The following is a 26,572-nucleotide window of genomic DNA, read 5'->3' on the forward strand; positions in this document are numbered from 1 at the left end:
GAGTCAGGCTGCCTGGGATTGAATCCCACTGCATGCTAGGCGAATTTGGGCAAGTACCTTAATATTCCTGTGCCTCAGTTTCCTCATCTGTAAAACAGGGATAATAGGGATGGTAATAATAGGACCTATCCCCATAAATTAGTTGTGAGAACATTAAGTAGGATAATACAGGTTGAGAGTTGAGGACAGTGTTCAGTACACAGTGAGTACTCAATAAAAATTAGTCTTTGTTGTTCTTGCTCCTTGAGCCACGATTAACCCCCAAATTCCCCATCATATTAAATGATATGCACTTGGAGGACAGATGTTTGTCCAAGAGTCAAGCCTGATGCCTGGGGCGGGACAGCGAGTGTGGGAATGGGCAATTGCTTAATACATGCACCTGGAAGTATTAACACCTGTAAAATGGGCACATGCAATGGGCATTGGATTAGAAGGGGGCAAAGGCGCCCCCTTCCCCAGAAACCCTCCCCCACCACAGCATCTCCTCCAGGGGTTGAGGGCTGGTGAATGAATGTTTGAGTGAGACATATTCCCGTGTTTGATGTTCAGTAATAATGAGCTTGTATGCAGGCTGAGTCACCAAACCTGACTCACGTCTGTGCCATACATAGATAGCCATACAATTTCAGAGGCACAGCATCAACGATCCTGGAAATTCATTCATTCAACAACCATTAATTGGGTGCCTGGTAACCTACTGATTCATGAGTTGGAAGTGGGTAAAACATTATTTAGAAGCTACAGAAGGGCAGGCAGTTTACTTAATGTTATTGGGCACGTGTTCCCTAAGCACCTGTCCTCTGATCTTGAACAAACTATATTTAAACGTGGCCTTGTTTAGGAATTAATGAGAGCCAACTGATCTTTCAGAAGACCTCAATTTGCAGTTTTGGTCAAAAGCCCATCAGCCTTTACAAATGAAGACCTGTCTTTCTGGGTTGGGCTAACTCCTTTGCCAGTTAAAAGCTTTCTGTGTCTTTAAAAGGGGGCGGCACCCTGTCAAATGAACCCTAAAGCATAGGCTGAAGGCACGTGAAGTCCCACCCACTTTCTGTGACGTCCTGTGTCCCGGCTTCTGATTGCCCACTTCAGACGTCAATCGCGGGGCGTGTGTCTTGCTGGGACACAGTGGAGGTCTAACCTGTGGTTTGCGGAGCGGTCGGGTGTATTCGCCGCTCGCCCCCACGCCCTCGAGGCCCCCGCCGCCCGACCCAACGGCGGAGCCAGCCCGTGGCTTCCGTGGCGCCCTCCCGCACCGGATCGCTCCTTGCTGGGGCGGGACCTGGCCCGACGGCTCCGGTCACTATGGTCAGTGTCGTGGGGGGAACCGGGGGAGGAGGAGCTGGAAGGGGGCGCGGTGGGCGGGCTCGCCGCCTGGGCGCATGTGCGCTCGCGGAACGGGAGATGAGCGTCAGGCTCAGTCCCCAGCGCGGCTCCCGCGGCGTTCGGACCCCTCGGAGGGGTGAATCGGGACGGATGCTGGGGGGCTCCGTCCTTCCTGGGAAGGCCCTGTAAGGCCCCGCCGTCCCCCGTGGACGCGCAGCGAAGGGGACCCAGCCTGGCCTCTAGGACCCCGTCCCTGGCGCTCTCGTCCCCGGTGTCCCCGAGGGTGCCGCCCCGACGGCGCAAGGTAGACGCCCTCGACGGGAACGGGAACTGGGAGGCTCCAGGACTAAGGTCGTCCTCTTTGTTAAGTAGCCCCGCAGTGGGCAGCTCCGGGCGCCAACCACTCAGGACCTTGGCCATCGGAGACCTCCCCTCTCCCCCAGCCCCACAAGTGACTTAGGAGGTGCAGGAGCTGTGGTCGCGAGACATGCTCTCCATCCCGCACATCAACAGAAGGTGTGTGCATTAGGACGCCCATGGAGAGGCTGCCTCAAGTTGTGAGGCACATGAATTCGGGGTCTAGGCAAAGCGAAGACTAGAGGAACCTCTGATTCAGAGTCCTGTTGGAGCAGAAATGGCCCCAGAGACACCCTGAGCCAGGCCAAACCTGGAACTTGAGTAGGTGGGGAAACTGAGGCCGAGGTAAGGAAAGAGACTGATTGTGGTGGCTCTGGGACTTGAACCCAAGCCTCTGGACTCCCAGTCCAGTGCTCCTTGTGTTACATCAGTCCACCTTCAAGGGCATGGGGGGAGGGGTCAGGCAGTCTGCAGGGGATTAGGTGTGAGGGTGGCCTAAAATCCCTTAATCCTGAGCCCCCTGCTCCAGGGGACCTGTAGAGTGTGAGGGTCGGGGACCCTTATGGTGGCTTGGGGTCGCACAGCTCTGAGTTCAGATGCCTACTCCAGCCCTTGGAAAGCCAAGAGGCTTTGGTTGGTCTTCCCCCCCCCCCCCAGCTCCCCCTCACCCAGCACTACTTTGTGCGGCTGTACAATGGGCGCTGTGAGGACAGCGAGGTGACCCACATAGGGTGCTTGGCCCAGGTAACTAGCTGCAGCTGTTCCTCTGACAACAGAGTCCTGGAAGTCGGTGGGCACAGGTGTCTGGTTCTTCTTGGCCTCCTGCCTCCCGCATCTGCACAGGGAGATGGTCACCCCTTCAGGATGCTGCTGACGGGGAGGGGCAAGAACCGTAACATACTTCGGACAAGTACAAGGTGGCTGACTTGGGTCATCTCTCTGGCAGTGTGGCGGACACAGGGCTGGAGGCTCGGGCATTTGTTCGCCCGTCCACTCAGTCCGCATTTCTAGAGCATAACTGTGTGCCAAGTACTGGGGATCTGGTCTTGACAGGCATACAAAATCCCTGCCCTCGTGTTGTTGACATTTAAGTGGAGGGACAGACAGACTGCAAGGAAACGAGCGAACCTACGTGGTAGCCGGTGTGCTGAAGAAATAAAGCAAGTCAAGGTGGTGGGGGAGGGGCGACACGACACAGGGCACTCAGGGAGGACCTCTCTGAGGAGTGATGCCACCTGAGTCTTAAGGGGAGCATCTGGGCAGCAGGAATAACATGTGCAAAGGTCCTGAGGTAGAAATGGGCAGGTCTTGTTGGAGGAACACAAAGAGGGTTACTGAGGCTGGATCCCTGGGAGCATGAGGGAAGCAAGGCTGGCTGTTGTAGGACCTGGGAGGTTGTCCTCAAAAGGCTGAGTCCTTTCCTACATGAGGGGAACCCCGGGAGGAAATTGAGGACAGTTGTGCCCTTCTCTGGCTTGCATGTGCAGCAGCCTGGAGGATGGTGGGGAAGCGGGAGCTGAGACCCCTGGAGGGGAGGCAGGTGTGGAGCGAGAGAGAAGTTGGGGCACAGTAGCTCGGGGATGCTGGTCAGACATCCTGGTGGCTCCTGGCTGTTTGAAGCCAGAGCGTCAGGGGGAGGTCAGGGCCAGAGACGAAAATTGGAGGCTCCTTTAGGAGATGTGTGAGTCCAGGCGTCAAATGAGAGAGTGGCTGGGCTCTGAGTTCAGGGTCTCTGCAAGGCTAGCCAATAACTGTGACCCAAGACGGGTGGGCACCCAGACGCAGGGTCTTCCCTGTTTCCTTAGCTGAACAGCACAGAAGGGGCATGTGAGAGGGCAGGCTGAGGAACAGCCCCCCAAGGATTTCCACACCTGATCCCCAGAACCTGTGAATAAGGTCTCTCACGTGGCAACAAGGGCCTCACAGGTGTGGTGAAGTTACGGGTACTGAGCTGGGAGAGGGCCCTGGATCACCCAGGTGGGGCCTGTGATGTCATCACAAAGGTCCTTATAACAGGGCTGGGGGCAGAGGCAGGAGGGTTCACGTGAGGGTTCATGTGAGGAGTGGTGGAAGGAGGGGGATCATGAACCAAGGAACGCAGGTGGCTTCTAGAAAGTGAAAAAGGTAAGGAAATGGGTCTTCCCCCGGAGCCCCCAGAAATGCAGGCTAACAAATCTGTGTTGTTATGAAGTCACAGAATTTGCTCACTTGCCATAGCAACAACAGGAAGCCAGTTCTGAACACTAGGTCTTCCCTAGATCTTTTCCCTCCAAACACTGTGATCACTCATCAGTAAAAAAATGGATTATTCTATACCTTCATGTATCCTCCATCCTGTCCTAATGTAGACCATTCAAAGGGAGTTTCCCTGTACCTCCAGCGGCAGCCCACTGGGGAGACCCCAGTCCCGGGCAAGCAATACCAGGGCTGGGGCCCCGGGGAGACTTGGGAAGTGACAAAGAGCTTCTGAGAGGAGAGGGACGGTTGGCCAGGTTGTGAGCCCTGTCCCGGTGACCCCTGGAAGCTCTGGCCTCTACTGGGAAAGAGCCAGTAGCTTGAGGTCAGGCCACGCGGTGAGTCGTGGCTTCTGGGGTACTGGGCCTGGTTAATGAGGCTGACTCAGCCTGCGGTCAGCCATGCCCCTGGAGCAGCCTCGGAGGAAAGTCAGGCTGGCCGAGGGCTGGCATTGCCCACTGGGCCCACCAGCACCCCGGAGCCTGGGCTCGGGGCTGTGCACAGATGCAGTAAAGGGCACGTTGAGAGGCTCTGTAGGCAGAAGTGTGAGTCCTTACCATTGAGGAGGTGGCAGGAAATGACAAGAGGGCACACATGAGGGTCAAGTGGGTTCTGTTCCTGGAGGATAAGAAGGTGCAGGAAGGTACCCAGGTCTGTCGAATCCCTTTTTTTTTTTTTTTTTTTTTTAAAGTACACCCCAAGCCCAGCATGGAGCCCGATGCGGGGCTTGGACTTTCGACTCTGAGATCAAGACCTGAGTGGAGATCAGGAGTTACATGCTTTATCAGCTGAGCCCCCCAGGTGCCCCTTGTTGAATACTTTTGATGGGCTGGGTGAGCAGGGTCTGAGTCCCTACCAAAGACTGCCTCCCTGTGTGACCTCAGGCAGATGGTTTGACCTCTCTGTGCCTCCATGTCCATTTATAAAACATATTTCAAGGCTTAAAGGAGGTAATCCACAGCACCTGCCACAGTGAATGCCCAGCAACGGTGGTTTCATTTCATTCAGCAAGTGATCACTGAGTACCTGCTGGAATGTTCCAAGGACTTGGGGTACGACTTAGAACGAAAGGGACCAAGGACCCTGATCTTCTGGAGCTTTATTGTCCTACTGTTTTGCTTCTCATGAAAGCCCAGGGAGACTGAATTCAGACCTTGAGCTGTACCTATTCCAAGAGGAGCCTACTGAGAACTCATGGGAGGGCAGGGGTCTTGCTTGGGGTCACAGGTCATCTCATGAGACAGGCCTTCAGGGCCAGCTGGACTGAGCTACCAGAGCCTGCTCCTTTTGGCTCTGCCCCTCCCTGTCCTGCAGCCTGTCAGCCCATCCCATCATCTCCCAAGGGTACCTGGAGATCCTTGAACAGCTGGGCACATGGGGCTCCCTCGGGCAGGGAGGCAGAGCTGTGGGACCGGAACTCCCCCATCACCCTGGCAGGGGCCGCTCCCTGTCCCCACGTGGAGGCCTCTTCACCAGAAGCTTTCAGGGTTTTGAACCAAAGTGGTTGTTTGCGCAGACTGGGCTACAGGTGCAGGGCTGGAGGAGCCGGGCTTTTTGCTGGTCTGAGGCTGCTGGAGCAGTGCTTGGGGTTACATGGCAAGGTTTTCCTTCTGCAGAGCATTGGGGAACCTGACTCTCCCCCTGCTTGGAGCGGGTGTGGCCTCGGGCTGGGATCCACTTTGCCACAGCATGTGCTTGGATTTCCACCCGGGGTTTTAAGGCTGCAGGAGGAAACCAGGCCAGGGAGACCGACGCCAGGCTCCCAGTGAGGACTCAAACCTGGTCTGAATGCCAAGCCCACTTGCGAGTGCATGGGGCTGGGTCCCAGGACTGCCAGGGAAGAGCCAGTGATGGCATAAATGTCCTTTTCTCACTCTGAAATGCAGGCCTCGACTTAACCTGCTAAGTGCGGTTTCCAAGCCGACTTGCCCTCTGCCTGACTTAATTAGCATGTATTTGCACACCAGCAGTTAAAGACTAAGATCCTTTCAGGTGTCCTGATTAGGTCTGACAGGACATTGCCAGGCCTGTCCTTTCAGCCACGATTAGAATATAATAAAATAATACCAATTAAGAGTCAGCCAACGTCAAACCCAGAGAGCATTGTGCCAGATATACGGGCCAGTACTTTGAGGCTATGCCCAAGTTCTCCGTGGCATTTAAGACTCTTGTTTTTCCCCAGAGCTGTGATGAGGGCAGTGCTGCTGGGGAGGAGGTGGTGGTGGCGGGTGGCGGGGGAGGTGGGGGGGTCGTGGGCAGGGACCTCAGACTTGTGCCATTCTGGAAAACCCCATGCTCCATGCTGCCCCGATAAATCCACCTGCGACCACAGGGGGGGCGCTAGAGCTAACCCAAGGCTCCATCACCCGTGGTGGAGAAAACCGACCAGTGAACAGTTTGTCAGGAGGGCCAGATCTTAAAATAGTATTGAGTGTGTTTTTGTGTGTGGTGTAAGGAAATGGTCCAGTTTCATTCTTCTGGATGGAGCTGTCCAATTTTCCCAACACCATTTGTTGAAGAGACTTTTTTCCATTGGAAATTCTTTCCTGCTTTGTCGAAGATTAGTTGACCACAGAGTTGAGGGCCCATTTCTGGGCTCTCTATTCTGTTCCACTGATCTATGTGTCTGTTTTTGTGCCAGTGCCATACTGTCTTGATGATGACAGCTTTGTAATAGAGCTTGAAGTCTGGAATTGTGAGGCTGCCAACTTTGGTTTTCTTTTTCAACATTCCTCTGGCTATTCGAGGTCTTATGGAGGGTCTTATGCTAAGCGAACTAAGTCAGAGAAAGACAATTATCATATGATCTCCCTGATATGAGGAATTTGAGAGGCAGGGCAGGGAGGGGCGGGGGTCATGGGGAAAAGGGAGGGTAAAAAATGAAATAAGATGGGACCAGGGAGGGAGACAAACCATAGAGACTCTTAATTTCAGGAAACAAACTGAGGGTTCCTGGAGAGGAGGGGGCTGGGAGGGATGGGGTGGCTGGGTGATGGACATTGGGGAGGGTATGTGCTATGGTTGAGTGCTGTAAATTGTGTAAGACTTAACGATTCACAGACCTGTATCCCTGAAGCAAATAATACATTATATGTTAATAAAAAAAATAAAATATTGGGTGAAGCAAAATAAAAAGGCCACAGTATGTGTAGAATAATCTGTGTGCACATTTAAGACAGGTGCATACATAAAACAACTCTGTAGTTTTAAGACCAATGCATTCCAATTACATGAGGTCCCTGGGCTGGACAGATTCAGAGATGGTCAGATGGCGGCAGCGGGGATGCGGAGTTCATGTTTAATGGGTGGAATGTCCGGTGGGGAGGATGAAAAAGTTCCAGGGATGGAAGGTGGTGACAGTTGCACAACCATGGGTGTACAGAATGCCACAGAACTGCACACTTAAAAGTGGTTATGGGGGAGTATTTTATATATACTTTCCCTTAATTGATTCCCTCAGTATTGAGGGAATCAATAATTTTGAGGGAAATTAGTATACTGTATACAGTACACTGAGTATACTCAGTGCTGTGGCAATATCAGTAATATTTGATATTGAGGTAAATTCAAATATTCCCTCAATACCTCAGTATTTGATACTTTCCCTCAATCAATAATATCAATAATATTGAGGGAGTGAAGTACCTCAATAAAAAGGTACTTATTGAGGGGTGCCTGGGTGGCTCAGCGGGTTAAAGCCTCTGCCTTCAGCTCAGGTCATGATCTCAGGGTCCTGGGATCGAGCCCCGCGTCGGGCTCTCTGCTCAGCAGGGAGCCTGCTTCCCTTCCTCCCTCTCTCTGCCTGCCTCTCTGCCTACTTGTCATCTCTCTCTGTCAAATAAATAAAATCTTTAAAAAAAAAAAAAAAGAGGATTCCCTTTAAAAAAAATTAAAAAAGGTACTTATTGAAACATGCCACAGGAACTACCTCTGAGCGGGGCATGGGAACAGGGACGAAGGGGAAGCCAGTGTTGACAGTGGGGCTTTCAAACCCCGAGTGTGATGGGCTCCATCCTCAGCGGCCAAGAGGTGCCCCAAACTGCTATTTAATATTTTTCCTTTAAATTCAATAGCCTAAGGAAATTTGCCCCACAGGCCAAGTTTATATTATGGCCAGTCGGAAAACCTGAATCAGCTTTCCTGGTCCAGGGTGTGCGTCCCTTTCCCTGATCCAGTGCTATATTCTCATTTTGACTGTTGATGGCACTTTACTACCATCTTCATTATTTATCTTTACATTGTTACTCCTTTCCACGTGTCCGTCACGACCCTCTCGGAAACAACTGAATGCAGCCGACCGCGACTGACCGCACATTCCACCGCACATTCCACCTGCTGTCTGCTGGGCTTTTGCTTGGGGCAGGCCAGGCAGAAGCAGCTCTAAATACCAGCAGTACTGCTTTTTTTTTTTTTTTAAGATTTTATTTATTTATTTCACAGGGAGAGATGACAAGTAGGCAGAGAGAGATGGGGGAGAAGCAGGCTCCCCGCTGAGCAGAGAGCCCGACACGGGACTCGATCCCAGGACCCCGAGATCACGACCTGGGCCGAAGGCAGAGGCCCAACCCACTGAGCCACCCAGGCACCCAGTGGTACTGCTTTTTAATCCACGTTTAGAAAGACCCGAGCCAACGTTTTAAGTCCACGGTCTACAGAAACAAGCCTTTTTGTTAGTGAGCTGGGTAATGGGAGTCTGGAATGAAGCGAGAGTGTGAGGGAGAGGGTGCTGTAGGGCGGGCACGCCGGCTGTGTTGAAACCTACCTGAGGGTCACCTTGCTTTTCCCTCAAAGCAGTAGAAGTGGATTTTTTATTCTGAAACTTACAGGGTCCTTTTTTAGCACAGAGTAGTAGAAGTGCAAAACGAACCGCACAGCAACAGTTGTTATGCCAATAATGGAACTCTTCCATGATTTAGAATAGATCAAAACATGTTCACATCTCATAAAAATGCCAACCAAGTCAATAAAACAGGCTTTTTTGTTTTGTTTTGAAGTAAGCTCTGTGCCCAATGGGGGGTTTGAACTCCTGACCCAGAGATCAAGAGTCGCAGCTCTACTGGCTGAGCCAGCTGGGTGTCCCCCAAAGCTGACTTGTTTTACATTTAAAAAGTACTGCAAATGAAAATGGAACCCTTTGGGGCACCTGGATGGCTCAGTCAGTAAAGCTGTGACTCTTGATCTCTGGGTCATGAGTTCAAGTCCCATGTTGGGTGTAGAGCTTAAAGAAAACGGAACACTTTTAGGCTCCCTGCTCACTGGCCAAAGGACACTAGCACAGTGGAAAGGATTTAAAGGTATGGTGGAAGCTGCCTTTCTCCTTGGCATGATTATTATAAAAATTGAAGGAAACTGAAAAGAGAACAACTTTTCCTCCAGATGTCCTGTCTTTTAACATGTCCAGACATCACCTATAAATCATCTTTTGTTCCCTCTGTGACAAGTGTCTTCAGACTGGGGACACTGCTCTGGGCACTGGGCTGGGTAGAGAGCTAGGCTGTCTGCCTGGCTGGGACCACAGGCGTGGGAGGTTAGGACCTCGCCTGATGATGCGGAGGCCCTAGTCTGCCCTGTACACAGTGTTCCTGTAAGGTCTAGCAGCTTTGTTCCCTCAAGAGCTAGACTCTGAGCTCTGTTTGCCTAGCAGTTTGGCTTGGTAGAATTCCCATGGGTTTCAGAGCCAGAACTGGATTAAATCACTTCCTGGCCCAAGGAACCTGACCTTGTCAGTTAGAGTGGTATAATTGCTAGTGGGGAATAAATGAGATAATGGGGATATGTATGTCTCTGTCCCAGAGCTTGGCACATCACAGATGCACAATCATGGCATCTGTTATTCTCTACATCTTGGACTTAAGATAGCAGCAGATCATCCAACCATTTCCCACATACTAGCTTTCAGCTTCATGGTCACAGGATGGCCACTGTAATGTAGACACTGCATCTGCACTGAAGGCATTGAAGGCAGGGAGGAGGAAGGAACAGGACATGCTGTCTGTTCCTTTTATCCAAAACCAAAAGCCTTCCCTCAGCTCCCCAGAATACTTGTCATGATCTGGTTGGCGAACTCTGGTCACTTGTACGGTATTGTGTAACTGTCCCCTTGAACACGAGGCACCAGGGCTACTTCTCTTAAAGTAAATGACCTGGGTCGTTGGCTTTAATACCGATTCCTCGCACATTATTTTCATGCTGGAATCAGAGCACGTCTAGGGATGGGTTGGAGGCAGGGGTGCATCTGCCACTTCTCTGGGCAGAAACAGCTTGAGGCTGAGAGGCGGCTGCAGGGAATTGACTATTAGAACAGAGATGCCTCTTGCACTTTCCCTGGCTCTGAAGGCGGCTCCAAAGCTGCCTCCTGCCATTACCTGCTCCCTGTGGATTTCTTCTCAGCCCGCCAGAGCCCTGCCTCTGGGCCAGGAAGCTGATCTCTGGGTTGGAACTGACCAGACTCCAACTGGGCTGCAGTACGGACTTGCGCCGGTAGGTGGTGCTGCAGCTAGAATACCCGCCAGATGTTCTAACCTCTTACTTCCAGCTTATCCCACAGTGCTTAGTGCAGGCTGGATGTTCAGGAATTGGTGGCGAATGAAAGAATGAATGAGTGAGACAAGGAGGACAGTTGACAAGGAGAGAGCTCATACTCCAGCATGAAGGCTCACTAGGTCAAGGGATTATACTCTAAAATGAATCCATTCGGAAGTTACAGGACATCCGTACACGATGGAGCCGACCGTGACTCCCTGTCCAGAGAACTGACCTCCAAGATAACTGGTAACGTGCCTTTTGTGGCAAGGTCCTATTCCCTATGTTATGGAGCTACATGGTGAAAGCCTATCCGTGGCTTTGAAATTGTCACAGCTTTGCTTCTTTTTCAGAGTGAAACATCTTTCAACCTAATATCAGAAAAATGTGACATTCTATCAATTCTTCGGGATCATCCTGAAAACAGGATTTACCAGAGGAAAATCCAGGTGAGACAGAGGTTTGCAGGGGAGAGGATCTTAGAGCTAATGTGCTGGAGCTGGGATTGGAGTCCGAGGTGCCACTTTGAAAGCAGAATGTCCTAGCCTTGGGGCCAGGCTCCCAGGCAAATTCAAGGGCTCCCAGAATATTTTGAAGCTGGGCATTTGCCTCAGTGAGAAATCTTTTAGTTGCAATATATATAGCAATTTAAGCTAGGTACTATCCTAAGTGCTTTATTTACTGAGACATTATGTTGCAAAGCCAGTACTTTTATTATCCACATTTTACAGCCGAGGAAAGGGAGGCACAGATATTAAATGGCAGGCCCACAGTCCTCCAGCTCGTCAGTGGAGAAGGTGGGACTCGGACAAGGAAGCTAGATCTCGTAAGCTGCATCCATAACCACAGTGCTAGGGCATCTCAGCAGCGAAGGGCCACTCCAGTTGGCCTTTGCAGAAGGGGAGTTTGCCAGAAGCGTGCAGGGGCACAGCTCACAAAACCAGGGCAGGAGCAGCAGCCTTGGCTCTGTCCACCTCTGGGGCAGCATGCTTCTGCTTCTCTCTGCTCACTGGGAGGACTGTCTCCTGCAGCCGCAGGGACTTGTGTACCCTGAAGCCCTCTCGGGAGAGGAGATGCGGTTCTCACAGAGCATGACCTTCCCTGCGGGGCTGAGAGGGCCCCATCAACCCCAAGCCTTCTCACTGCTGTGGTGGGAGTAGGGACTCCCCGACACCTTGAAGACCATGCTTTGCTATCAAAACCTTGCCTGTAGCTCCAGGAGGCACCAAGGAGACCCCAGGACATTTCAGAGGGAAACTGGCTGCTCAGAGCAGAGCTGGAAGTGGGTGGCATGGGGAGGACCACACCTTTTGAGACATGTTTGAAGGACTGGCCAGACTGCTAGGTTATGTCTGAGGAGGCCTCTTCTACAAACTCTGCAGACTCCTGGCTCACTGCTCAGCTACACCCCAACCCACCCCCAAGGGCTTTGCTTAGCTGTGCCTTCCCTGTGCCATGCATACCACTTCTGCTTCTCTCAGTGCTACTCCTCCAGGAAGCCTTCCTAGACTTCTGATGCCACTGCTCCGAGGCACCCCCGTGTTTCCCCTGTCCTGTCATAGTTGTGTAATGGTCCATTTTCCCCAGACTGTAGGCTGCCGGAGGGTGGGCCATGACCCGTTCATCACTCGGTGCCTGCCACAAGGACCGGCTCAGCATGGTTTTCCATGTGATGGAGGATAGCTGGGAGACTGTGAAGGCTCTGAAAGGAGGCAGCAGGTGCTACCTGGGGGAGGTAGGGGCCCTGGCCCCCCCACAGGACACGACACGACAGGTGATGGTGGTGCAGACGTCCACATTTCCTTCTCTGCTCCACAGGAACTCAGCAAAAGGTTCACCGCGATCCGCAAGACCAAGGGGGATGGGAACTGCTTCTACCGGGCCTTGGGCTATTCCTACCTGGAGTCCCTGCTGGGGAAGAGCAGGGAGGTCCTCAAGTGAGTGGATGTAAGGGACTGTTGGGTAGGCTTGGGTGTCCTGGGTCTCCCTGATGGGGTCTCCTAGGCACAGGCCTGCCAAACCTGGAGAGTGAGCTGCCGTGGGGGCGGGGTGGGGGCAGCCATGCGGTCTGGGATGGAACCAGTGACTTAAGTTCGCTTAGGTGGGTTGCACTGGTTGCCTCTGAACTCACTCCAAGAGGAAAACAACACTTTGCCTATTCTGAGTAATTTCAGCTGCCCCTGTTCTTAAAGGTGTGTAACCAGGTATCTACCTAGTCAGGCCTTGGGTCCTGACCTGATGCTGAGGAAGGTCTCTGTCCAGCAGCTGTTCCCAAGAGCGACCCTTTAGACCTTTGTATAGGCTCAAGTCAGGGCCTCTATTGCGTCAACCATTTGCTCAAACTGCTTGGACCTTTTGAACGTGGTACCAATTCGGTCCATCTAGGGCAGGCTTCTGTTTCTCCCCAACTCCCGGGAGATGTTGCCAGGTCTCAGAACACAGCAAGGAGCTAAAAGACCTACTTCTTGATCTTGGAGCTCTCACTGCCCTGAGAGGATCAGATGAAGCCCTCCCCACTCCGCCACCACACACAGGAACAGAGTGGCCGTAGGTCAGAGTACTCAGGCTTGATCCTTGGACCCTGGTGTCAGACCTGCTTTGTGAGGGCAGCTTTCTCAACAGCAGCACTACTCTGGTATTTTGGGCTTGATCATTCTTGTTGTGGGTCGGTCCTGGGCGGTATAGGGTGGTTAGTAGTGTCCCTCGCATCCACCCGCTAGATGCCCCTAAAGCACCTTCCTCCCCAAGCCATGACCATCAAAAATGTCTCCAGATTCCATCAGAAACCTCTTTGGTTGAGGCAAAGTCAACCCTGATTGAGAATGGCTAGGTTAAGATAATCATCTCCTGGTCAAAATACAGATTCCCTCAAAAGGGATAGAAATTAGGCCACCTGTTCTTTATTTGAAATGAGTCATTCTTGGACAGACTGACTGAGTCCCTTTTGATGGAGTCCCCTATCTCAAGTCACTTTCCTCCTCCATCTCCCCTCAGCTCTGCAAGGTCAAGACCGTGCAGTCCAGTGCAGGGCTTTTTTCCCACTGTGTCCCCCAGAGCTGTACCATGCTGAGGTCCAGAGCTCTGAGGCCAGACCCCACTCTACCTTACTTGCTGTGTCTGTGTGACTTTGGGCAAGTAACCGCAGCTCTCTAAGCCTGTTTCCACATTTGCAGAATGTGGGTAACCCTGCATACTCAGGGTGTTTGGAGGACTCAGCAAGGTGATGCTCGCAAAGCCCAGCCCTGAATGCTGGGCTTCACCCTTGCACTCCTTCCAGGGCACCCTCCCTCCCTGCAGTCATCACCTACAGGACACCACACACAGACCCCACTGTAGGCCCTGGGGATGCAGCAAAGAACAAGAGAGAAACTTCCTGCCTCTGCAGCAGGCATGCGAGCAGGAGAAAACAGACCACATGTGATGTCAGATGGCAAGAAGTGTTGAAGACAAAAACCAGATGGGGAAGGTGGCAAAGTTGTTAGGATGGAGGCGGGGGGTGGGGGTGTTGCAGTTTTAAGTAGGGGTTGGAGGTAAGTGGGGAGTGCCTCATGGGCCTCTATAAAGACCCTGAATTTCAGCCTGAAAGAGATGGATCCTCTAAGGGTCTGAACAGAGCATCGCCTGGCCTGCTGGCCACTATCCACAGGACAGACTGGGAGGGCACAGCAGGGCATGTGCTCGGAGAAGGGAGAGGATAGTGGGCAGCTTGGGCAGACAGAGGGGCTGGGCTGGATTCCAGATTCCTGTAGTCAACAGGACCTGCTCATGGTTAGGTGGGGTGCGCGAGCTGAGAGGAGTCCAGGATGACGGCTAAGTGTGTTGCCAAAGTGTCTCAGGATGGAAAAGCCACTTGTTGCAGAGGGGGACTGGGAAGATTGGGAGCTCCGTTTTGGTGATGCTGAGTCCAGAATGTCTGCGAGCCTTCCTGCAGGAGTGTCCACTGGGCAGTGAGATGTTCAGGGTGGTGGTACCCCATTTTACAGTTGAGTACACAGAGCCTTGGGAAGGTTACAAGCCTTGCCCAAGGTCACAGTGAAGCTGGCGGTATTGCAGAGAGAGCCTCGCCCAAGTCCCAGTGCCGTCCTCCTTCCCCGCACTCATCTTGCTGGGTGGGAGTCCTGGCCTGGTCTTGGCTGGGCCTGTGTGGCACTCATCAGTCCTCGGTACAGGGGTCAGCAGTCATAGGTGAGCAATCAATGTGGGAATGCAGCTGGGGTTCAGGGAGGGTAAGGGGGGGTGACTAAAGCCCAAGGGCAGCTGAACAGCTGCAAACTGTCAGCACAGGGGTTCCCCCCCCCAACTCTGGACAGCACAGACCTCCTCCTCCTGGTTTAGATGTTTGCGCTCCACACATGCCACCCCTCTCCTCTCTGCCCCCTCCCCTGCAACAAGACCACTGAGCCTCCCCCTCAGGCCTTTAGTCCCTTGTGAAAACCCCCTTCCTGTCCCATTGGGAGGCCAGCCTCCGTGCCCAGGGGATAGACTAAACTACAGCCAGTGGCAGCTGGCCCCCCCAGAGCCTCCTGTTTGGTTCCTCTAGCGCGGGCTGTTCCCTTCCCTCCAAGGACCAGTCGCTTGTTCTGTACCTCATGTCTGCTGCTAAACGTGTCCTGGGGCCAGGGGCTGCTAGGGCTCCTCACCATGCCCCCAAGTGCCAGGGCTGGTCTCGGAAGGGGGAGGCACTGTGAGGGGCCTACTGGGGAGCAGAGAGGGATGAGCCAGCACTGACAGAGCAAGTGCCATTGGACCAGGTTTAAAGGATGGCCAGTGCTGACAAAGCTTTCACAGCTGTGGGGCACGGAGGCCTGACTGGTGGTGTTAACCCTTTCTGTGGTATAAATACTCCTTTTGTGACTGGTTTTCAGGCTACTACCACGGGGTCACTGAGCAGAGAGCAAGGAAGAGATAAACACATCCCACAGCCCAGACCTATCTCCACCACCACACACAACAGACAAACAGCACCTCAAGGGCAGAGATAATTAGGAAACTGAGTTTTGAATATTTACCTTTGTGTTATAGTATACTTTAAGTAATGTTTGTCTTTAACACCTGGCTGAAAAAATCTTGGAAACTGAACAATTAGCTCTTGTGAGTAAGTATAGGCCGCTGGATGATGAACAGGATGCTAGGAAATGCAATGCAAATGGCAAGTGGCCCTAGGGTGGGAAGGAAGTTGAGAAGGGAAAGGAGGTTGGGGAGCTAGGCTGGGGTCCTCCCTTGGACATTTGTGCTGAGGAGCTGTGTCCTGTGGGAGAAGGCTGTCCTAGGTCACTCCGGAGGTCCCTGTGAAGGGACTGGGAGCACAGGAAGATTGGGCATGGCCCTGGCCAGAGATGGTGGTCATATGGCAAGAACTATGGGGACAGGAAGGAGAGAGAGAGTTCAGGAAGCTTTGGAAGCTAGAAGCAACATGTCTGGGAGTGGGCAGTGACTACCTCAATCTCCTAATCTGTGAAATGGGTACTGTATATGCTGGAGAGGACAGAACTCAGTGTGTTACCCAGACTGTGGTGTGGAAGTGCTCTGAAAGGGAGAAGGCAGCTGAGGAGGGGTGTGTCACTAACGGGGACTGCCTTCTCCTGTTAGTGACACACCCCTCCTCAGGTGTTGGCAGCATTGGGTGAGAGTGGGAAGACACTGTCACAGCAGTGTTCCATCATCACTTCCTCATAAGCCATCCGTCTAACCCCTTTAGGTTCAAAGAACGTGTCCTGCAGACCCCAAATGACCTTCTGGCTGCTGGGTTTGAGGAGCACAAGTTCCGAAACTTCTTTAATGCTGTAAGTTAACCTGGGCAGGATGGCTGAGGGTCTAGGTGCTTCTATGCTGGCAGAACAGAGAGGAATGGGCAGTGGCTGGAGCCCCCCAGAGCCCATGGCTCCGCAGTTGTGTCCCTGCTTCTCCCAGCTGGAGGACAGCTGCTTTCTGCATGTTGGGACAGGGAACCCAGGGCCCTGCCCTCCCATAGGGAGGAAGTACCTCCTTTGGGGCAGTAGCTCTCAGGCCGTAAACATCCCCCCACCCCACCTTCATCCATTCCCTCTCCACCCTACTCCCTTAGTGAAGGGGGCGGGGTTGGAGGATTATAAATAAGAATCCCAGTCACCACAATGATGGGAGGAGACCCAACCACTGTCCCCTAGACAGGACTCTGGGCTAAGGTACACAATGCAGGGCATTTCCAACCCTCTACTTAGCTCTGGTCCCAGACTGACTGACTTTGGTAACTCAATTTGAGGATTTAAAAATGGAAATACACATGGGGGGGATTCCTATGCAGAGAGTCCCGTGGGGGAGGGTAGGTCTTGCCTGTGCCTCCCAGCTGACAGCCCGGCGGCGTCCAGTTTTACAGTGTGGTAGAGCTGGTAGAGAAGGACGGCTCAGTGTCCAGCCTGCTGAAGGTGTTCAACGACCAGAGTGCCTCGGACCAAATCGTGCAGTTTCTGCGCCTGCTCACCTCCGCCTTCATCAAGAACCGCGCGGAATTCTTCCGACACTTCATTGATGAGGAGATGGACATCAAGGATTTCTGTACTCATGTAGGTCCTCAGGGTCTCAAGCTCTGGGGACTCGGCCCACAACCCTGGGACCTGCTGTGTAATACCCAGCTCCTGCGATTGTACACACTGGGGAGGACAAGGCAGTCAGTGTGTGGGCCATGGGGAAGTGCCGTGAAAGCCCCTCTCCCCTCAGGAGACGTGAGTGCCATCATCCCTAGCCAGGGGACTTCATGTCGCATCTGCATTTGTAATTGGAAGAACAAGATTAGCAAGCCAGAAACAGATCCTAATTAAACTGCCTGAACGTATGGCTCTGGGCAAGTACTTCCCCCACCCAGGCCTCGGATTTCCCATGTGAGAACCGAGGGCCCTGGACTGCCCTGTTTACAGAATTGGAGAGCAGCAGCCCCCGAGCCACATGTGTCTTAAGATGTGTTTTGTTTGTGATGGACAGTATTTATCTAAACGGATCTGCCAACATTTAATCCCTGGGCAGCTCTCTTGACTCTGATTTCTCTCGAGATCCAGCTCCCAGGGCCTTATTCTGCATGGCCGCAATCAGCAGGAGTGGAGTGGCGGCCGCCCCTGTTAGGTGGGACAAACTTGCCAGCCTGCCACCATCTCTGCCTCTCTGTGGCCTCTTCAGCATTCAGACTCACTCACTCGCCTAGCCCTCTGTGAAATCCCTTCATGACCGTCCTTGTCTGCTGAAATTCTTTGGTTCTGTGCATTACCAAGCCAAAGCTCAAAAATTCTTGTCTACCTCCATCCCGATTCTTCAAAGTAGTGTTCTCTTCTCACATACCACCAGAGTCTGGAATCTAAAAGATCTAGATTCAAGCCTTGCAGTTCTGGTGGGTTTCTGGCTGCTCTTCCTCAGTTTCCTCTTCTAGAAACTAGGCATGGCAGTACCCACCTGATGAGCTGTTGTGAAGATAACCCAGCATAGACGCTTAGACCCAGGGCCATGAAAGCCAGGGATGGACTTCTCATTTGTCCTTTGCCAGGCCCCCTTCCTAATCTGGGTTTGTTTTTTTCGTTTTGGCCTTTGCAGGAAGTGGAGCCCATGGCCATGGAGTGTGACCACATCCAGATCACAGCCCTGTCTCAGGCACTGAACATTGCCCTGCAGGTGGAGTATGTGGATGAGATGGACACGGCCCTGAACCACCACGTGTTCCCCGAGGCTGCCACCCCTTCCGTTTACCTGCTCTATAAAACATCCCACTACAACATCCTTTATGCAGCCGATAAACATTGATTAATTTTAGGCCATGCAGTGGAGCCTGTCACCTAACGGGACTGCATTCTAAATGGAACATTCCGACTTTTCAATTTTTTAAGCAACTTAAACTATAGTTAGAAAATGTACAGCCTTTTGGGCAGTCACTGGGAATGAGGACTACCCACCAAGGACTGTGGTAACTTAGTGGTACTGTTAATATTTATTTTCATGGAGGATCAAATACTTTCTAATTCAGGGCTACAAAGCCAGAACCTCTGGCTCTGCTCCCAGTTCCCTGAGACCCTGGGCAGGTCACCTCCCCTCTCTGGACCCATTTCTTCATCTGGAGAAGGTTCTTGCCAGTACTGACATTCTGTTGTATAAAAAATAGGGCCCTCTGGTTTCCTTTCTGTGCCTCTCTAATGGGGAGGAAAAGCTCAAGGTCAGCTGTCTTTGGTGACTTTCCAGTCCTACAGAAAAGGATCCAGTCCAATCAGCTGTTAGACTGGACATTGGTGGATGGCTGACTGAAGTGTTGGCCAGTTGGCCAATGTGAGGGCTTCAGCATGGTTCCAAACATTCACCAGGGGAGTGTTTTCTTACCCTAACCTAAGGAGAAAAGGACTTTTATGCCAAAGTTTAAAAAGGGGCCTTCAGCACGAAGCTCAAGTTGTTGTGGCCTCCCCTCCTCTCTACCTCTCAGGGCCAGACCTGCCTGCTTTGGGGCAGGCCCTTCAGGATTCTGCAGCTCAGCCTCCCCTAACAGGCTCAAGGAAGGCTGGGGTCTGGGACCAGGAAGCTGTCTCGCCATCCCCAACAGCCTGGAAGGAGAATCTAGGTCATCCGCCAGTGGAGACCGCAGTGCGCAGCCGCAGACTCCAGCCGGGCAGGCAGCCAAGTTCTGCAAGGTTGTCCGCAGCTTCTTTCCCGCCCCTGCTCGGTGTTGTGGACCGGCAGAAAGTCAGGCGGGAAAGAACAGACAAGCTGGGGTAACCGGCAAGGAGGGAGATTTGTTGTGAAAACTGCCTAGAAGCCAAGAGCCCAGGTTGGCAGCCTCCTCCGTCTGTTCCCCTGGACATTCCCCTCAGTAACTAGCCTTGTCACCTTGCTGCCCCCAGGACCCTGAAGAGCCCAGCTGATCTGGGGTACTGCTAGCAAGTGCTCTTCCTCTGTGGGAGGAAATGGAGACCATACAAGTGTGGAACTGCCCGTGGGGGTGCTCCCCTAATCCAAGGTGTTTTCTCGCAAGTTCCATTCTGCAGGGATTTCTGAGAATCCACCCTGCATGTCTGCTGGCAGCCAGACCATACACAAGGACTGGGTAGCAGACTGCCGAGGCCTTGTATACAAACGGCAGATTTGTATCATTCTTCTACCTTTGTGAAGACCGATGTTAGGGTACTTCAATGCCAGGCAGGGACCCAGGTTCCCCTACTGCATTTGCTGGAGCTTAAACCCAAGGGTTCACACTAAGTGATCATGTCACTTTTCCAAAGGAATGTAAACCTGACCTTGATCTCTGATTTGGTGATGTCCCACCCTGCTCTGGGTAGGAATGCTAGGATCTGTGACAAACATACTGGAAGAATGGGGGAAATGTTATGTGACTTGTGACTGTCAGGATCCCCAATTTTCAAATCAAAGGGTATGAACACGGCACCAGGTTGAATGCCCGTGGCTGCTGAGGGTCTGTGGGACGGTCCATGCCTCCAACTGGGCTCTCACACCTGGCATAAGCAGCAGCGGCCACTTCTTGGCATGCTCACAAAAGTAGAGCTTTCTCTTTGGCAGACTGGCTGGAGAAATTCCCTCTCGGGCTTCCTATGCTGTGCTTCCAGGTCTAAGCCCACCAGTGCTCCCATGAGACCCTCTTCCAGAAGAGTTCCTATCAGTTTCGAATCAGAATGCCACAGGCAAATTATTCTCATGTTCTTACAATGTGCTTCCCCCTTTCCCCACAAAACCACTGGTCCAATCCAAGCCATGGCTCTCTGCCCTCACATCCAACCTCAGATGGTCTAAGGCAAGCACCGATGCTGAAAAGGGAGTGGCAGAATTCAGGAACTTGTTCAAATCCAGCCATCTGGGGAGGTTACTTTGCTGGTCTACAGCAGCCAGCTGCGCCGGCGTTCAAACCTTCTGGACAGTTCTGCACCCACCTCACCAATCCCTCTCTGTCCAGACCAAAAGGGGGCAGGAGAGTTGCTTTGAGAGTCTGTATAACTGCACATTTATTACTTTCTTTCCAAAGAGAACTTTATAAATGGGAATGTTTAGCAACAAAAAGAACAAATTGTCCTTGCTTTTGACTGGGTTCCTATTATAAGCACAGAGGGCTTCTGGAGTCAGACCCGCCTGGGTTTGAATCTCCCCTTTCCACAAGCTCTCAGCCAAGAACTTCATCTCTGAGCCCTAATTCCCACATCAGTGAAATGGAAACAGTACCTACGCAGCACAGGATCACTGGTTAAAGAGGAACAAGATTATGTGTGAGACCAGACACCCAGTGCTCTACAAGCGGGGAAGCAGAACACTTGCTGCAATGCGGGCAGGTACTTCCTTGGCAGGGAAACTCTGGCTTCCCCAACAGGGAAGTGTCAGAACCCATGAGACAAGTCTAAGAACCGTTCTCTCACTGTGCAAAATGGGGGCAGCAGCTGTGGCTCAGTGAGCAGCTGGTGGGGAGGGGGGAGTGGGATGGGCAGGCCCTACAGCTTCTCCTGGCAGTTGGTGGAAACATTTTCCTGCATTAAAATGGTTTCCATGACAACCTTTGTCCTGGTTTCTTAGTATTTGGTATCTGACATGTACTGAAGATCACCACTCTCCCATGGGACTTATCTGTATGAGTGGATTAGCAGAGCGCGGGTTGTCATTTAGTGGAAGATCCAGATACTCAGGAACTTCTGCCTTTGGGCTCGAGGTGCCAAAGAAACCACAGGACTCACCAAAGCTTTACATCATCAGGTCAAAGAACAGAACTGCCAAGGATGCTACCCTTAGCTTTAGAACTAACTCTCCTTAACGTAGGACTTACCCTGCAAAAAAATAAGAGCATCTGCTGTTAAAGGACGAGGGCTGCATGTCAACAGACATCAGTGGGTCTGTCTGGCCTGTGATCAGTAGCCTCAGGCCTCTCATGACTCAGGTACTGCTAAGGTTCCTGAAGGCTGTTCAAACTGCCACTGTATCATCTGGATAATGGTGAGTCCCCTACCACTGCAGCCCCACCAGCTGTCATCCAAGAAATGATCTCACAGACTAGGATTGTTTTCTACTGCATTCTCCTCCCTGGGTCACTGATGACCCTGGGGAGACATTCCTTGACAACACTGCTGTCCTTTTAAGACTGAAGCAGTTTTCTGAACATGCCCACAAGGAAATACCCACGGTTTTGATCGCAGGCCTGCCACTTGGCCGCTCTGTGATCTGAGCCAAGTCTAAATCACTGTCAACTTTTTCAACTACAAAAAGGTGTCAGGACTTGTATCTCAGAGGCCTGTTAGAAACCAAATGATAAAACAGATGAAAATGCCTAACAGTGCTTGGTACTTGATCAGCACTCAAGGACACCTGACTCTGTCCAACTGTCCTACTGTAGTTACCCAGAGGGGCTGAGGAAACACTACTGCCATCCTGCCATCCTGCCGACCATGAAGTCAAGGGGACCTGTGTTGAGAAAGCCGGCCTTAGCCGTGAAGAAATGTACGCATCTCCAGCAACTGTGGCTACTCACCTAGACGTACCTAGAGAAATCTGGGTTGGGGGAGGGGCAGACGGGACACGGATTCCCTCAGCACATATTTACATCATGCCCTGACCTAAGCCCAAGGGCTGCAAGGGCTAATAAAGCAGCCTATGCTGTCAGGGAGCTTAGCAGACAACACAGTCTGCCAAGCGCTACAGCAAGGGTAAGCCCAACTACTACAGACACGATGCCCTCCTGGGGGCTTGGCGACTAGGGAAGATGTGCTCAAGGATGGGGAAAAAGGCAAGCAGGCAGAGGGGAAAGCTTGTATAAAGACTCAGGACCAGAGAAAGAGCACATGGGACTGTGGATAACAACCACTTCAGGACGCAGAGGAGAGGAGGGGAGACAAGAGAGAAACTGGCTAGCACCAGATCCCAAGTGCCTCACAACGCCAGACTCTGCACATTGTTACTGGCTTCCCCACAGACGGCTCTGAGGGTAAGGAAGCCGGTGTTCTCTTGAACCCGAGGACGGCAACCTCTTCCCTGCCCACCCCGCAGCGTGGCTCACACAAGAGAATGTGAACGGCAGAGAGCTATAGAGCTTTTAGTGGAGTGGAGTGGAGTGCCGTGGAGAAAAGCACAACACAAGCAAAGACCCAAAGCTCCATCCCCACTCTCCAATGGGATGAGATGTACCCTACGTGCAACCCCATGTGCAACCTGCCACCAGAGGATAGGACAGCTATATTCCGGCTAAAAGCTCTGGATAACACGCTGGTTCTGACTACTTTTAATTAACAAAAACAAGCTGAACATACAAGAAGCCTATACACACTGGAATACAGAAAGATACCAAGCTGCTGCATAGAATTCTTTCTCCAAAACACAAATGTGCATGAGGTCTCTCTCGCAACGGGGCCTGGTATGGAAGAGGATTTTTGTAACCGGGGTTGACAGTGGAGTGAAAGGCAAAGTGGGAAGATTATCCACAAAACCAGAGAACAGAAACAATGTGCAGTCACTAACAGACTGACCTGGAGGGCAGTTAATCTAGTTGGTCTGCACTTGTACTTGGCTGAGGTTGTTCCTGCTGCTGCTCTTTTGGCAGCGGCTGCTTCTTCTTCTTCTTCTGTTTGGCGAGGCAGCTCAAAGCAGACTCACCATTGCTTGGGGCAGCCGTGAGCGTGGGCAGCTTGCCAGACTGAGTTGGATACTTCGTTTTCAGGTCCTCTTTGAACAAGGGCTGGGAGAGTAAATGGCGCAGCTCCTTCTTCAGGACCTTCATCTGCTTTTGTCTCCTACGCTCTTCTTGTTGGTCAGTTTTTCTTCCTTAAGACACAATACAGAACGGACCATATTTGCTATAGTTTGTGGAAACTTTTTGTTTCCCTTGATGGATACTTGCGATGGACAATGTTCTGGAACTCTTGAGGAATCAAGGTTCTAAAGTTCTCTAGAGAAGCTAGTATTGGCTAACTTCTAACACAGCTGGGGAGGGATACTCAGGGCCATTATATCCTTCATTCCTCAAAAAAACAGCCTCTAACACAGGAATGACCTCCCATTTTACTCGAGGGCACGTGCTGACGGTCACAGAGCTAGCTAACTAGCTGTCAAACAGATTAGAATCCAAGGCTCCTGACTGGTAGATCGGTTTTCTTCCCATGACCCACCCAACTGCTACTTGCTAGTTGGGGCATGGTGACTCGACAGGTACAAAGACCCCAGGAGACTGTGAACACCATCTGGCAGCCCAGCTCTCCTACCCCTCCCCACCAGCACTGTGACTGCCTGTAGAGGTGGGCACAAAGGGCCCCAAGCCAGCCAGTCCTCAGGAAGCGGAGCTCAAGCCCCAAGCTTGAGCTATCAGGGGGAACAGCTCATTGTCACCACGCCCACTGGTCTGGTTCTCAGCTTCCATACTGAGCAGACAGCTTGTCAGCTTCTGAATTTGTTGGCTTTGGCACTGAGATGCCAACACCTCAGGTGGGCGCCCACCTGTGGGATGGAAAGAATACCCGATCTACTCTGGTATCAGTTCAAGATCTGGTTCCACCACTTTTTAGATTCAAGAGCCTTCCTCGAGCAGGGACCACAGAGATTCATCCCTGAATCCCTAGGCTCTTGCCCAGGTTCAGAGTCGGGCCTCAGGAAAGGCCTGGTAATAGAGCTATTTCCCTGCACAAACAGCTTCTCTTCCATGAACCTCTAGTTTCCATATGTAAAAGAATGATAATTCCTGCTCTGTTCATGTCATGAGACCAAGGCAGTCAGATGAGATGATGACTGGTGTAGTAGAAACAATAATGATCATAAATAAGAACTTAAAATGCATCAAATCCTTCCATTTGCCAGGTACCGATTAAGGCACTTTATATACATCAATTCAAGCCATCTTTTGCAATAACCCCATGAGGCAGGAACATTATGACCTGCATCTTATATATGACAGCCGAGGTATAAAAGCGAGATTAAGGAGCTGGACCTGGTCACACAGCCAGTTAAGGGGATGGACCAGCACTGGCCGTACAGCCTACCCCTGATGTCACTACCTTTCCACATGAGGGAAGCAGCGAAGGCTCCCCACAAATAAGACAGAGAGAACAAAGGTCAAAGATGGTAGGCTCATCTGAGAGTAAGGCCTGTCGCAAAGGAAAAGGCATCTTGCTGATTTTAACAGGACCTGTGGTAGTAGCGAAGTTCCAATAGGATAAAGTTGAAGGAAAAAACAAATGAAAAATGCTGAATGCATTCTTCAAGTCCGGAATCCAGCGCACTCACCCTTATACATCTCTTCTTCCAGCTCGATGTCAAGGGCAGCTGCTGCCTGTTCAATCCAAGAGTTGTGCAGACAAGCCTGGAAGTTCCGATACTCGGCCTTCTCAATCTGCCGAGCTAAATGGATTCGTTCCTGGGGGAAGGGAAGAGAGTGTTCATTTGACAGTGCTCAGGCCTCGGAATAAAAGCAGAGAGAGCAACCATTACATGAGCATATCCAAACGAAATCACAAGAGCCAGCTTTCCAAATGACAAGCCTGAAGAGCCCCACCTGTGGGAAGCCCACCTTGGCTGGACACCCATCTACAGGTGTCCGAAGAGAACTCTTTTCCCTGGACTCCACAGAGAGCTACCATAGCCGAGCTGGGACCCTGACACACCCCAACAGCCCCAAGTTAGAGCCACACTGTGACTGATCACAGGGACCACAAACTCAAAGAACCACCTTCCTTCTCCTTCCATGTTGTCCTTGCCAAAAACATTTCAACTCTCCTGCTCAAGGGTGCTGGGGTCAGACCTCAGTGAACAGAAACACGGGTAAAATGGAGATACTGTAGTGTGGGGAAAGGAGTCATGACAAGCGAAGAGTACCTCCCAACACTCCTTACTAACGGGAATTCTCTGTCCTCTCCATCCTTCCAAGCTCATCTCTTATATTTTCCCGCATGGCTAACACTCCTTTCAAGTCAGAGGAGCCAGGAGTCCTTGACCTGTTCCATGCTTTTGCTCCCTCATTTCCTGGAATTCTATCTCCTTTCCACCTCTCCATACGCAGGAGGCTTGGAGAAAACCTTGCCTCCTACCAATATAAGCATAATCCCCACCAGTCCCCATGGTGCTCTGTTTGTACCTGAAATTCAGCATGGGCTCAGCCTCCCTCACAAGCCAGTGGGCCTCTCTGGAGGAAAACCCACCCGGCTTTGGTGCCTGACACGCGGCAGCCCACGGTCGGCGCAGCTACTCCACTGAACGCTTGCTGAGTTAAAACAAAACCCCAATGGTAGAATTACTGCCATTTGCTTCAGGGATGTGACAAAGCTTTATTATCTGCCTCAGCAGACAAGCTGACCTTACTTCCCTACAACCACTGATGCCCAGGCAGCTACACTAACTGTCTGTGTCCAGTGGAGGGAGATGGTGGTAGTGGAGGCTCCAGGGGTAGGCAGTGAAGGAAGGGCTCAAGAAGGAAATTCCTCCTGTTTTTGACCACTCACCTTTCTCCCTTCTACCACCTACAGTGCCCCCATCTCCCTCCCCTTTTTTTCTCCCTCCCCAACCACTTTTTTTTTTTTTAAAACAAATCTCCCTATTTAGCTGTTGGCAGAACCCTTAATTTCCAAGGGTCCTACTGCCAGAGCCTCACAGCAGGGTCTGAAGGCACAGCATGATCCCTTCCCTCATTAGTACCAGATTTTTAACTTTTCTTTTACCTTGACTGCGTCCATGTACTTTGTCTGCACAGGAAACAGTGGGATGTCCTCATCTTTCTTGAGGGTTTTGTAAATCTTCTTAAAGTTGATCACATCCTCAGGCCCAATCAGCATCAGGCTGAGGCCTTCATTGGTGGCACGAGCCGTTCGACCACTTCGGTGGACATAGATCTCCGAGGTACGAGGGACCTGCCAGAGGAACCAGGAGGTCAACGCACGGTTATCACCCAACAGTATTCTTCCCCTCAGGACCAGCTTCCCCGAGTCGGGACAGCTAGAAACCTCTCTAAAACTGTGGACAGATCCAGCCCTTTTCCCTTAGTCCTAATTCTTCAGCCCATTCACTGTGCAGCGTCTGCCCTCCCGTGCCCCCTGCCCTAATTTCAGGTGTCCGAAGAACACTGTTCAACAGAACAGTGACAATCACTTATTTCATCTCGTCTTTCCCATTCTGCTTGACCCAGCCCAAAGCTGCCACTCCAATCTTCGTGAGTCAAAGC

The 26,572-nt window shown here is 51.8% G+C and overlaps 2 protein-coding genes across 5 annotated transcripts in view; one reads left to right on the forward strand and one right to left on the reverse strand.

Moving 5' to 3' along the window:
* The first annotated feature begins 1,154 nt into the window (after window positions 1-1,154).
* LOC111148471 (OTU deubiquitinase, ubiquitin aldehyde binding 2) lies at window positions 1,155-22,566 on the forward strand. Of its 2 annotated transcripts, XM_022505036.1 has the most exons (7): window positions 1,155-1,311; window positions 10,312-10,401; window positions 10,797-10,892; window positions 12,262-12,380; window positions 16,142-16,226; window positions 16,791-16,985; window positions 18,001-22,566. In XM_022505036.1, exons 1-7 carry the CDS (start codon window positions 1,309-1,311, stop codon window positions 18,205-18,207), a joined length of 795 nt encoding a protein of 264 aa, XP_022360744.1. In that variant the 5' UTR covers window positions 1,155-1,308; the 3' UTR covers window positions 18,208-22,566. The 2 variants fall into 2 exon arrangements, with proteins under 2 accessions (XP_022360744.1, XP_022360743.1); XM_022505035.1 differs by lacking the exon at window positions 1,155-1,311 and having other exon boundaries at window positions 9,152-10,401.
* LOC111148470 (DEAD-box helicase 24) overlaps window positions 17,054-26,572 on the reverse strand; it is a 29,501-nt gene continuing 19,982 nt past the window's right edge. The window contains exons 7-10 of one of the 3 annotated variants that reach the window (XM_022505034.1): window positions 26,073-26,261; window positions 24,646-24,775; window positions 22,899-23,193; window positions 17,054-17,072 (exon numbers count right to left, since the gene is read on the reverse strand). In XM_022505034.1, coding sequence (XP_022360742.1) covers window positions 22,910-23,193; window positions 24,646-24,775; window positions 26,073-26,261 — 603 coding nt within the window. In that variant the 3' untranslated portion in view covers window positions 17,054-17,072; window positions 22,899-22,909. Of the gene's footprint in view, window positions 17,073-17,157; window positions 17,186-22,639; window positions 23,194-24,645; window positions 24,776-26,072; window positions 26,262-26,572 lie in introns of those variants that run through there. The other 2 variants (XM_022505032.1, XM_022505031.1) reach the window with 2 other exon arrangements.

The sequence above is a fragment of the Enhydra lutris genome, unplaced genomic scaffold (genome assembly GCF_002288905.1).
Source record: "Enhydra lutris kenyoni isolate GAN:26980312 unplaced genomic scaffold, ASM228890v2 scaffoldscaffold20, whole genome shotgun sequence".
NCBI classification, from domain to species: domain Eukaryota; kingdom Metazoa; phylum Chordata; class Mammalia; order Carnivora; family Mustelidae; genus Enhydra; species Enhydra lutris.

Coding starts and splice junctions, on each gene's coding strand:
- LOC111148471 (XM_022505035.1), top strand. CDS start 10,228: ATGCCTCTTGCACTTTCCCTGGCTCTGAAGGCGGCTCCAAAGCTGCCT. Junction 12,381..16,141: donor AAGAGCAGGGAGGTCCTCAA/GTGAGTGGATGT, acceptor TAACCCCTTTAG/GTTCAAAGAACGTGTCCTGC. Junction 16,227..16,790: donor TCCGAAACTTCTTTAATGCT/GTAAGTTAACCT, acceptor GGCGGCGTCCAG/TTTTACAGTGTGGTAGAGCT.